Source organism: Larus michahellis, chromosome 2 (genome assembly GCF_964199755.1).
Source record: "Larus michahellis chromosome 2, bLarMic1.1, whole genome shotgun sequence".
Taxonomy (NCBI): Eukaryota; Metazoa; Chordata; class Aves; order Charadriiformes; family Laridae; genus Larus; species Larus michahellis.
In genome coordinates, this window is record NC_133897.1 from 147,677,274 (window position 1) to 147,690,557 (window position 13,284).

Consider the following 13,284-nt stretch of genomic DNA (forward strand, 5'->3'; position numbering starts at 1 on the left):
AGGTAAACATTTTGCGGATTCTTCAGTATGGCAAAGGAAGTGTGTGGAAATGCTTTCGTAAGAGTACCCGGCAGTGAGAGAGTAGGACCCTCCCTGAGAAAGGCAGCCAGATCTTAATTTTGCACGGCAAGTTTTCTGGGTTAATTGCACTCACGGGAGTTTTGGTTGCAAGGTGCAGAGTGTGTTCAGCTCACCTTCTTGCAGTCTAGGAACTTTTTTGCAAGGTGTCATGATCATGTTTTATCTGCTCCCTGTCACTGTTGTTTTAAAACAAGCGCCTGACTACCTGTTGAATGCAGCACATAGTAGTATAAAAGTTTAGAACAAGAGAATACTCTCATATGATCACTGTGGAACCAACAAACGCCGTTTTTGTGACAGGAGCCATATAGTAAAGGAGACACAAGGCTGTGCTCAGTGCATATGCTGAGGTCTCTAACAAGAAGCCCCCTCTCTTGCATGGCTTTCATGACAGAGTTCCAGTGGGAAATGTGAATTTTTACCTACTCTGAATTAATCTTTCATGTACTGAAAGGATCCCATTTCGAAAACAGTTACGCAGAATTAAAATATGTGCAGGAGAAATATTTTTGGTTTTAATTTTCCAGTCAATTTTATTCCTTGCTAGTTTATAGGAAAAAGAGGCCAATATATTATTGTCTAGCAAATTATATTTTGGATTTACAAGTAGGTGAACAATATTCAGTTTTCAAGTAGCTGATGATGGCTCAGGCCCACTGAGCCTTAATTGACCCAAAACTTATTTATAAAAATTTCCAAGTAAATACAGATGAATTCAGGTATTCATATGTTTGAACACATCTTTACAATGATATTTTCTTGAAAGTTTCCTCCAGTTCAAATGTGTCTTCTATTGGTCTGAGAACAAGATAAGCAGCCAGGAAGATCTGAGATCTAGTTTTGACTGTGATGTAAATACTTTACATATAACAATGTTTTTGAATATCCGTGGCTTATGAAATGTAATGGCAACTTACCTTTTAAAATTTCCTTTTCCTCAGTACACTTGGATTAATTTTTTAAAAATCTAAATCAAAGCAGAAGAGTGTTTTCTCTTCAAGGAAGACTACAAGTTAAAGTTAAAATTAAAATAAGTTGAAGACTTCCAAGCTATTTAGTTCCATTACTAAAATCAGACCCATCAAAGCAGAATAGCTGTCTTACGTTGTTCTATGCCATATTTTAAGTACTTACTTCCTATCGTAGTGTGGGGGAGGTGAACAATTAAACTTTATGAGCAGGAGGTCAGGTTACAGTCAAGCTATTTGCTTTTTCATCGTACGAGTGATACCTGTAGTGCACTGCAAATAAGGTTTCCATCAGCGTAAGGTTAAGACGTGTGTTAAAAGACCAAATTTCATGTATTGATAAATGACAATAAAAAAAAAGATAATTAGTGATAATTAGTAGAAGATAAGTTTCAGTTTCTATAGCTGAAAAAATAATATTTATAGAATGTACTTGATGAAGAAATTTGTGCGGGTTCTAGAGTTTTCTAACCGTAAGAGAGATTTTATTTTATTATTGTTTCAAAGAAGCAGTAATCACAATGGCCTGGAGCATTTTTCAGTGGTGTGGTAACCTTTTCAGAAAAGGGTGCGTATCGCAGCTGTTGACACACATTTAAGGTTCCCTTAACTTTTAATGCTCCAGGAAAGTCTGGAAAGGCAGGAGCAGTCATTTCCCGTGGTGTATCTAGCTGGAGGTACCTGGGGAAAGGCTTTTATTAAGGTAGCTTTAAGGTAGTTAATGGTGAGAAATGGATTAGACGAAGGCTCATGAAGGTGAGTGGGAATTAGCTTGTGATCTAAAAATAACAGCAGATTTTTAATAGTAGTGACTGGCCATAAATTTTCATGACTACTGTTTCTCCTACCGTGATTTAATAACACTGGTTTAAAATGTATAGCATACATTGCACAGCTGTGATTGTAGCAGGTATTTTTAAAATGAAAAAAAGGGACTAATGCTAAAGGGGGAGCTAATTGTGTAGTACTGACCAGTAAAGAGAATGACAGGCTTGAATACTAAGTGGCATGGTGACTGCTGGGCAGGATGAGCCCTCTCCTGCCCCCAGTTTCTGGCTGATCAGGTGTACAGGTACAGTTAATTTATTTCTGATGGATAGGATTACAACTTCTGGCATTTGATCCTGGTAGTGAAGTTAGATCCCTTCAGCACGGATAAAATTAATTAGAAAGGGAGTTTGATAGTGCCAGTCAACATAGGCCTGGAATTAAATTAGTTACTTTTATCTATCAGCTTGCTTTCTCTGAAGAAAAGGGTAGCATTTTCAGGAAGGTCCTTATTCTTCCATGTGGCCTGCTACTTGCCACACGCAGGACACTTGTGTAAAGCTTTTCCCTTCATGAAAGGTTGGAATAGACTGAGGGCCAAGCTGATCTTTACATTACTGTCAGCCATGGATGATGTTCCTATATTTATGTAGGAATGGAGGAAAGGCAATGATTCCTTGTGGTAAATGTAACAGACAAGGTTAGAAAGTGTTTGTGTAAGAGGTATAAAAATATAATGCTAAATTGGCACATCCTCCTCTCATTAACATAGATCATACTAGAAAAAAGGGTGGATTTTTTAGTAAATCTGCCAGTTCCTCAGATGATGTGTTTTCATGGTAGAGGTATATTTCCTTCAGCAAAAAGTCTGCAATAAGTGTTTTTACTCATAAAGAAATTCCTTCTTTTTTATCCCCTCAGCCTCTCCCCCCGACTTTGTAGCAGCAATGTTTCCAGAATAGATTTGTCCACTATTCTTTGCATCCAAATGAGGACACTGTGAAATGGAGTCATATATATACACACACACATGTTTGCGTGTGTGTGTATATATATAATCTCCTATATGTAGCTAAAACAATTCTTAGTATTCTGTTTATATTACTATAGATACCTGTATGCAGATGTTTAATCCTGAAGAATGTGTATACTCCGCTCCAAGGCACATGTGAAATTTGTCAAACTAGATTCTTTATGGGTTTGTGTGTTACACAGTTCATGATGGAGTTGATCCTATAAACCATACACACTGGAGTTTTTTGATGCATTGGAGGATCAAATCTATGCAAAAATTTGTGGCTATGACTACAACTTGATCCATATGTAATATAGAATTATAGAATGATAAATTCATAGAATCATAGAATATGTTGGGTCGGAAGGGACCTTTAAAGGTCATCTAGTCCAACCCCCTGCAGGGACATCTTCAACTAGATCAGGTTGCTCAGAGCCCCGTCCAACCTGGCCTTGAATGTTTCCAGGGATGGGGCATCTACCACCTCTCTGGGCAACCTGTTCTGGTGTTTCACCACCCTCATTGTAATAAGTATTCTGAATCTCCCCCCTTTTGGTTTAAAACCATTGCCCCTTGTCCTATCACAACAGGCCCTACTAAAAAGTCTGTCCCCATCTTTCCTATAAGGCCCCTTTAAGACTTCTTATAAGCCCCCGTGAACTTCTTAGAAGACCCCTTTTATAGATTGAGTATACGCAGTGGGAGTATTAACAGTAGAGTATCTGTACATTCCGTGTGAGCACATATTTGTCTCAGTCTTGCAATGAAGATGCCTACAGATGAACGCCCTATCTATTGAGTGCCGTTTATTCCAGTTGGATCTGCATAGAGATAAAAGATTTTGCCTATATTGGGGAAATTAGGCACATTTTTATTATAGGCATGGAAGAAATTTTCAGTGATGTAGGTAATTTGATATTGGAACAACTTATTTTGGGATGTGGCATATTTTTCGTCATCTGAAGTATTTAAATGAAAAATATGTATCTTCCTTAAAGAAAGCTTCCACATCTAACCTCTTGTCCTATCGAAAACTTTTACGTCTTTGCAAACTGTCTGGGTTCTGGTAGTTCTGTTGTCCTAATTGTCTGTTCCCATTGGCTGTTCTGGTTTTAGACTTAGGAAACTCTGTTCATGTCACATTAGAGTGATTCAACTTGAGTCCCCAGTAGCAGAATCCATAGAGTTTTGTTAAACTTACAGAGGTTATGATTTGTGCTGGTACCAACATGACACTTTAATAAGACAGATAGGACATCTTAACTTCACCATAAGCAAACAGGCATCCAAGTGATGCTTATATTACTTGTCATGCTTCACAGGAAGAGTTGTATTTTTGCAAGATTGAATTAGGTTCCTCATTCGCAGATGCCATTGTAAGGCTAAAGTACTTTAATATTTACAAGGCAAGACTGGGTCCAAATCTGTCAAGCACAGTTTAATGACCCTGTATGGTACCTAAGACGGGATGACAATTTGCCAGTCACCCCTCTGCCCACAGTCTGCTCAGACAGTTGTGGTTTCCCCATGCTGAGCAGAGACTGCATTTCCTTTCTGGCTGTCAGAAGAGCATTTTCTTTCCTACTAGCTAGGCAGAGCCCTTTCTACTTTCCTGGGTACCAAGGAGAGCCTGCTTTTCCTTCTCCACTACGTTGAAGCCTTTCCTTTCCTTATTCCTTCCAGGACAACTGTAGCAACAACACGGCTGTCTTTGCTCTCCTTTTTCCTGTCCTTCCCGACACCAGGCAGGTTCTCCTTGTTGCTGCCTGCAAGGCTGCCCTTCAGGATCAGTGGCCATTTGTAAGGGTAGAAAACATTTTCAAAGGGATATTAATTATAAAGATAGAACTACATATAAGAGGAAAGGGTTGATAACACAAAAATAGGCTCACATACATATTTTCATTACTGAAAGCTTGAGCTGATCTATCTTATGCCAGAGAAGGCCCACCTCTCAGTTTCTTTTATCCACATCTTGGACCTTTGCTCCAGTTTCCTGCAGGTAACTCCTTCAGATCCATCTAGGCTGAAAAACTAAGTACGAATCTGGACGTGTCTGGAAGTAGCATTTTAAATGCTTGTTACCCTGTTAGGATTGAAAAAGGCAGGATCTGAAGCTCCAGTTTGTTTTTTCCCTATGAATCACTACTCCCTATTTAATTGATCCCTTCTAATCAAGTAGCAAACAATATTGTATCAAACAAACAGAACATGTAACATTCATCCTATATTCTAGACACATCCTCTATTAAAATATTGCATATAATAAAATCACATGTTTCAGTCAATCATTTATCAGTGTCAGGAAGGAATCCCTGTTGATAATTTCTTTTTCACCTTCCTTTGAAGCCTCAGAAGTTGTCTATGGCTAGATATTGTTTATGACAAACAGTCAATGCTTCATGTGGTTCTGTATCTGGCTGGTGTGTCTTGCCATCCCTATAAGGATGGGAAGGATTTTTTTTTGTTAAGATGGACAGGCAGGACTTTGAAGCTCTTTCCCTTCTTATGCAACACAAAAAATGTTTTGTTTTCTGAGTTCATCTGATTTAGACGACAACTGCTGCCATCGGATCTTCGTCTGTCCTGTTTTCTGCCCTTGGCTCATATTAGTTTTGTGGGAACTGAAACGTACGTATTTAAGCAATAAAGGCTGATAAAAGATCAAACTAACTGAATGATTCATCTAGCCTTAATTCCTACGGTGATTACAAAACTCTATGAAATAGAAGTATATGGTCAAGTTATATTGCTGTAAAATGATTACAAAGGATTATAAAATTTTGGTACTTGTAAAGCAGTTATGACTACAAAGTAGCATAAGTATTTGTACACTGTATTTTATAATGTTGTATTAGCATTTTTCCTTTAAAGCTGTTTGGATTTCAACTGTGCACCATAAGCAGATTTGTAGCACAACGTTCTTTCTTTAATTTAGTACGGAAAACGTGCAAGCGCATTCACAACGAAATGCAATGAACTTTTTTTTTTCCATCAGCTAATCATTCTGTCATTTAATTACCATTAGCTGTATATTTGTGCTACAAGAAATATTGACAGAATTTTCTTTCTTATTCCTTGTCATGATTATTTAGGAAAAGAAGCCCATCAATATCAAGAGAACAGAACAGAAGATACGACCAGAGGGACGAGAGAGACGAATATTCACAGTATGCTACATCAGACAGTGCGATGCCCAGGTCACCATCAGATTATTCAGATAGGCGGTCACAGCGCGGGCCTCAGTTATATGAAGAACCTGAACTGGGTGATTATAGAGATTCCAACAGAAGGAGTCGCAGGCGTTCCAAGGAGTATCCGGTAGAAGAGGAAGATGCACAAAACAGGGAAGAATATGAAAGGCAGCGGAGGGAAGAGGAATACCAGGCACGATACCGAAGTGATCCTAATTTGGCTCGTTATCCTGTCAAGCCACAACCGTATGAGGAACAAATGCGTATCCATGCTGAAGTGTCCCGAGCACGTCATGAACGGAGACATAGTGATGTCTCATTGGCAAATACCGAGTTGGAAGATTCTCGGATGTCTATGCTGAGGATGGAACGACCGTCAAGACAAAGATCAGTGTCTGAGCGCAGGGCTGCCATGGAAAATCAACGTTCATACTCTATGGAAAGAACTCGAGAGGCTCAGGGACCAAGTCCCAATCGTCAGAGGACCACAAATCATAGTCCTCCTACACCTAGGAGGAGTCCGATTCCTCTGGAAAGACCAGACATGAGGCGCTCTGATTCATTACGGAAACAACACCATTTGGATCCCAACTCTGCTGTACGGAAAACAAAACGTGAAAAGATGGAGACCATGTTACGGAATGATTCACTCAGTTCAGACCAGTCTGAATCTGTCAGACCTCCACCACCAAAGCCCCATAAAACTAAAAAGGGAGGTAAAATGCGCCAGGTTTCACTAAGTAGTTCAGAAGAAGAATTGGCGTCCACTCCAGAGTACACGAGTTGTGATGATGTAGAGATTGAAAGTGAAAGTGTTAGTGAAAAAGGTAAGATTTCTAATTTTTCGACTGTTTCATTATGTAGGTGTGGTTTAGTTTCCATTCCAGTGTATGTTTATTTTACCTATTAGAATTGCTTGCAATGACATTTCTACAGCCCTTCACAGGTGACTCAAGTTTGTTATGATGGGAATTGTTGTTTTTTTTTTCTGATTTTGTGTTTCATTTACTTAAATATAAATTTAATGATTTACATGGAAAACAACATCACAGCTACTAGAAGTATTTGGATGTGTTAAAGGAAAAATATGCCTATTGAAAAAACTGTTAATTAAATCTGCAAAGTATCTGAAGCTGGGCTGTCATATGAGGCCCTGGCTTCATGTCCATTAATACCAGATTTGTGTACTCCTGGATCACAATGAGTGCATCTTTGATCTGGATCAAGTGTGGGCGCATGACCGCATTTCTGTTGCATTAACTAGAGCACATGATACAGAGCTTATCCCAGTTTCATACTGGCTGCTGCAGGTTAAAGAGCATCTGATCTGCAAAATAGTTGTGTGTATAAATTTAACCCATTCAAGTTTTAAAGCAAATTTAAAATACTGATGTAGTTTATACCAATGGAGGTTTCTTTTTGCTGTGGGGCTATGGCGCTTTTTGGTTTTAGTGCTTTTTAGGATTCATGGTGTTGAGTTACTCCATTGTCAGAAAGAAAAGCTAAGATTAATTGAAATGATTCCCAACCTATTAAAAGGTAATGTATGACTTAAATATGAAAGCATTGGGGACCATCAGTTTAAACTGAATCAAATTAATAATATTAGCTCGCTTACCTTCGTGTATGTTGTTGGTCTGAAGTACAATAGTTATAACTTTTTCCAGTTATTATTCTTGTGCTAGTGCACCTTTACTAATTCTTATGAATGGTCATCTGTTGTTATGGATTGGGATTAGAAAATTTGCTACTATTTGTTATTAATATTGCTATCAAATTGGTTCTGAAGCAAGTAATTAATTAGAGTTAGTGAAATAACTCTTGAGTTTTCATATGTCGATAGGAGCAACCATGGTCTGATAAATAAGGAGCAAGACAGCGTAGAATTGGAAGGAAATTTCACCCAGGTCGAAGTAGACATGTACTTACATGAAACAACTGTGATGAAACCTTGATCCCCTTAGTCTTCCTGATGAGTAGGAAAACTCCTATCATCGTGGTGTTCATGATTTTATTCTTAGTTGCAACCTTGAGCAAAATAGACCCAATCAATATATGGGAAATAGTAACACAGTGTTTATTTAATGAAATTCAGCATAGGAAAAATGGTATACAGAATAATATGCAAACAATATAATTTTTGTACACATAACATACAAAACATTTAAATCATACTATACAAACAATGTTAGATTCTCTATCATCATAATAATCTGATATAAATTACAGCTTTCACTTAAATAATTTGGTATTTTAATTGTCAAAGAAAACATTATTGATAACAATAGTTAATAATGATAATTTCTTGTCTGTGCTGATTTCTGCAGTAGTGAATGAAGGTAAATTGAGCATGTATTTCATAAATGAATGAAAAAAGCTCACAAAATTTTACAGGGAAAAAAAGGCTGCTTTATGCTTTGTTAAGCTTGACTGAATTACTGTAAGCAGGTTTCATGACATATAGAGTGTAGCTGCGTCAGCACGGCCCAGTGGCCGGCTGTGGCTGGAATCAGTGTGGAGAACAGCCTTGGTTTTTCATAGAGGAATAGTGCAAATGCTTGAACTGGGGAAGAGGTCTGACTGCTGCTGACTGTGCCTGCTTCCAGCCTGAGTTGGAGGGTCCTGTTTCTGCCCGTGCTGATGGACTGGGAGGCAGTGACCGTGCATGGAACAGGCAGCCATCCCAGCAGTAACACCTGGACCAGGAGCCAGAGCCAGCTGGTGCCAGCCTCAGCAACCCTGGTCACGTTATCGAACAACCCCTTTCATACTTCTCCCCCACTCTTAAACCCCTGAAGTGGAAGCTCCAGAAAAGTGTTTGAGTAGATTTGGGAAGATTTGGCTTCTGCTAGGCATGCAGGAGGAGAGAAGAGATCTGCTAGGATGAAGAGGAACAGAGGGTCTCACTATCTGGATCTAGCCTTCACAGCTGCTGTAGGTAGACCCACAAAATCCTACCTCATTCTGTTTTCATGAATCTCTCTTAGCACGTAAAGCAACCTACACTCAGAGTCCCTATAAGCAAGTGATTTCTTCATTAATACCACCAAAAGGAACCCAGCACATAAATCCCTGACAGTCTTCCTTGTATTGCAATAGATGATTTCCTTAATTCATAGAATCATAGAATGGTTAGAGTTGGAAGGGACCGACTAGTTCCAACCCCCCTGCCATGGGCAGGGACACCTTGAACTAGATTGATTAGTTTATAAAATACAACAAATTAGTTGTCAATACAACTAATTGATAAAGTATGGTTAATTATTTTAAAAACCTGCTATAAAAATGGGTTTCTTCTTCCCTCAAATTACTTGCTTTCTGCCCTTCAGAAACTCCCTAGACCTGATGATTTCTCAGCTGTCCTTTTAAGCCACGTACAAACTCTGTTTGGCCAAAGATACAATGCTAAATATAAAACATTTGACCTTGGAGGGACGAAGGGTGGCAATGTTAGAGTGAGAATTTGGATGCAGTAGTAATGAGTTCTCCAAAAGAGGAGAATAATTTTTTCTCCATCTCTTTCTCTATAGATACCCATGTCTTTTCACAGGTTCTGCAAATAACTATTAACAACTGCTCAGCTGCAAGGAGCAGCCTGGGACTGAGCTGCAGGAGCAGCTGTTCTCTGAATTACATCGGAGATTTTACAAGCCCCTGGCATTGGTTTTAAGAAACAAGTCTGAAAATTGTGAATTATCTGAAAATGTAGGAAAAATTATAGTCATATGCTCTTAAAAGGGCTGAAAATTTGCCTTTTTAAGCTTATCTCCAAAATGAAAAGGATTGATACATATATATGGTTGGAATATATATATGCATATAAAATGAAGATAGCCATTCCATTCAAGTCCAACAGAGACATGGACCAGCTGCTGGATTAAGAGCTCTGGGAAGAGCATCCATTATTACTGAATGCCTGTGACTTAAAGTATTTGGTTCTGATGTTATTTAGTCTGCTTTCAGGTAATTTTTTTCCTTGATTTTTAAAAATGTAATCTGATTGTTTTCAGGGACAAGGCAAAGTCATTTTTCTGCCATTTTCTACCATTCTCTGGTAATGGCCAGAGAAGCCATTGCCTTGGAATGCTCCCGCCTCCTCTCAACGGGGAACAAGGGAAACTGTGAGCAGAGAAAGCTGATGAACACCCAGACGCCACTCAGGCACCCAGTAGACACCTGTGTGAAACGCAGGCGTGGTGAAGAAGCATTGTAGATGGAGATTCAACTGCAAAAGAGAAGAGCTAGATTCTTAAGATACTGTATAGTTTTTGTAATGCAACTATATTTGGACTGGGAAATCCGGGTCATAAACTAGGCTGAGGACTGGCATATTGGAATGGGAAACAGGAGGCTTGAGGAGGATGAGCAGACAAGGGGAGGAAGTTTAGGAACTGCAAAACAAAATGTCAGTGGGTGGCTGGAAACCAGTGGATTGAGATGGAAACTGAGGCTGGAGAAGAAGATGAGAGAGCAAAGCTGGTAGGTCACTATCCGTAGTTTGGGAAGAACAGATAAAGTAAGGGAAACAGATCTGATATAGGTAACTGGGAAGGTGAGGACTGGAGGTGGCTGAGCGGTAGGTTAGAGGATTCTGAAATTGGCTGAGAAGCAGAAGCAGCAGTTTGGGAAAGACGGTGAGTGGCTGGGAAAAGAGCATTCAGAGAGAAGGACAGGAGGGCTGAGCTGGGCTTGGGAGCTTTGGCAGAGAGGGACTGGGACTCCTGAGCAGGGAGCGCGGGCCTGGCAGCACTGACCTGAAGCGCAGGACAATGGCGAGGAGCCAGTGGTGTGACACACCAGTTCATTCTTTAAAAGGTCAGGAAACGATGTATGACAACAGTGTTAAATGGACATAACTGAGATTATACATGTGTTTACTTGAAACTTAGGTTGAGCCAGAATTAGACATATTTTGCAGATTGAATTTTGTGCAGATCTTCATACATGTTAAAACTGTCTTTAGTGAGATAACTGAATACTAATTTACCAGATGGCCTCTGCCTTTTTCTGTGCATAGGATGAACAGTTCTTATTGTGCTACTCAAAATTTTCTGAAGCTCCCAAGATTTTTTCCAAGTTATCTAAGGGACCTTTCTTTACTCTTGCTGTGAATACCACACTTCTGAAACTGCAAAGACAGTGTCTCCATTTGCAGCGCTTGTTGCCAGTCCTGGAGATCAGGGCAGCGGACAGCCCAAGGTTGTATCTCCCCAGCAGGATTCTGTGCAAGTCAGGCCAAGCTGTCTCCATTGCTTGTTCCAATTTAAGTGTCTTCTATTGTGAGGGAATATTAAAGTATTTTTTATTTGCATTTTCAGTTAGATGTTTGTCCGTGCAATTGTAAGGAACAGGCCTTAGGGCAGGTTTGAAAGGGCCCCCGTAATCTGTTAGCCAGCATGAAGCAGATGTGAAGCAGAATGCTACTGGCTTGTTCTGTGTGTCTACAAGCTTTCCAGGTAGAGTTAGAAAATCGAACAGTGGCACTGCCGTATATTCCTTGTGGCAATAGTGTCACACCTGCAGATCCCCAGAGTGCCAGTCTGAGGAGACTTGCCACAGCCGTGCTCAGGAAAGCCAGCGGTCCCTGGGGCTGTCGTACCCCCAGTCAGAACATAGGCAACGGAGAGGTGACCTGCACTGGAGCTGGGGTTCCTTCTGTTCCTGCCCCAAGCATTTGGGGGTCCTGAATGTCCTACAATTCTTTACAAATCTCAAACTACAGGGTTCCAGCAAGAGACAATCTCTAGGTGGAAGAGAATTCATTCAAGGAAATCTAGGCATGTGATAGCTCTAAATACTGCTCTAATTTGCTCTAAGTGGGACATAGTAGATTTTCCAATGGTGGTAAACAGTTCAGGCATACACACATACCACACTCCAGCCACCTTCCAGAGCACCCTGTGAGAGATATCTGCTTGCACAGACGGTGACTGACATTCCACGTGGGTGGAATCTGTGGTGGGAAAGGCAAATGTGTCTGTGCTTTGTCAGAGGCGCAGTTCTTAAGTTCAGCGTTTGCTTTTACTGTTCTTTTATTAAAACATGATAACTAGGTGGATGCCCATTTTTATTATCATAGAAACTTGTATGCATAATATACGGATAGACAGGCCCCAGTAGTCTTATATACTTGACTGTCCCCCTGTTGTTGATTGAAAGCTGCAGAGTCCAGGCTGTGTGAGCAGAAATGTATGTATGCAGGACAAGGGGTTAATATGCAGTTCTTTGTCACTAAGTACCCTGAAAACATGGATATATAACCTTGCCTTGGCTGTATTATGGTCATTTACAAACATATGAATAACTGCATTTTTTCATTACAGAAGTTAAAAAGGTCCTCACATCTGGAACAGCTTGCAGGACCTACTTGTTTGGTTTCAGTACTGAAACCAATCTGGTAGAGATACACTTTAGTTCTTGACAGAGAATGAAGTCTGTTTGGAAACAATACACTCTTGTCACAAGTTAAAAATGTATGGTAGCTCATGGTGGGAGGAGCAGAAAGCACACTTTCTGAGTGCCAGTGCAAAACCAGTGCATGTCTTACATGAGCAGAGATGCCAAGCAAGTGGGATACCCTCACAGTGCTCTCACTTTCAAATTCTGAGAGATAAGGGACCTGATTTTAATCCCACTTGTGCCAGTTTCATACATCTTCCACAACTTTGGCTTCAAAGTTACACTGAGCTAAATTAGATCAGAATGAGGTCGTTGTTTCTAAAATTTGCTTCATTCAGGTTAGCGAGTTCCTGAAAGTCTAACTTCGTTGGAACAAATTATACTAGAAGGCAAAATTTCAGGACTGAGATGCAGCACTTGTCTTGAACGCAGAGGCTTTGATATTCCACACAGTTTCAGTATGGAGATGTCTTAGAATTCAAAGTATGAAATTTTGAATAGTCGTAAGGAGAGTAATTGATTATTTAAAGCACTGAACTGTTTGACATGTTTTATTAAAAGCCAGATTTGAGGGAGTTACAAAATTTCTTCTTATTATTATTTCATTTAATATTGCAGTGTGAGAGAATGTGTTTTGCATTTATAAAGAAATCCTCCTTTTCCATAACGGCCTCTACATCTTATGTAAGGAAAATGTGGTTTCAATGTATAAAGAGTTTGACTGGAAATTCAGAATTCTATTTTTCTGTTTATTTTTCTCAGCTTTCTTGTATGAACCACCTCTATTTTAAGTGCAAAGATAAGAAATATTAAGAGATAAGAAAGATTACACTTTTCTCCTTACTTGTGTTTGAGCAAT

The 13,284-nt window shown here is 39.6% G+C and overlaps 1 protein-coding gene across 50 annotated transcripts in view; it reads left to right on the forward strand.

Moving 5' to 3' along the window:
- Positions 1–13,284, forward strand: part of RIMS2 (regulating synaptic membrane exocytosis 2) — a 503,494-nt gene that overhangs the window by 218,479 nt on the left and 271,731 nt on the right. For all 50 annotated transcript variants that reach the window (XM_074577608.1, XM_074577599.1, XM_074577598.1 and 47 more), the window contains one exon: positions 5,928–6,853. In XM_074577608.1, coding sequence (XP_074433709.1) covers positions 5,928–6,853 — 926 coding nt within the window. The remainder of the gene's footprint in view (positions 1–5,927; positions 6,854–13,284) is intronic.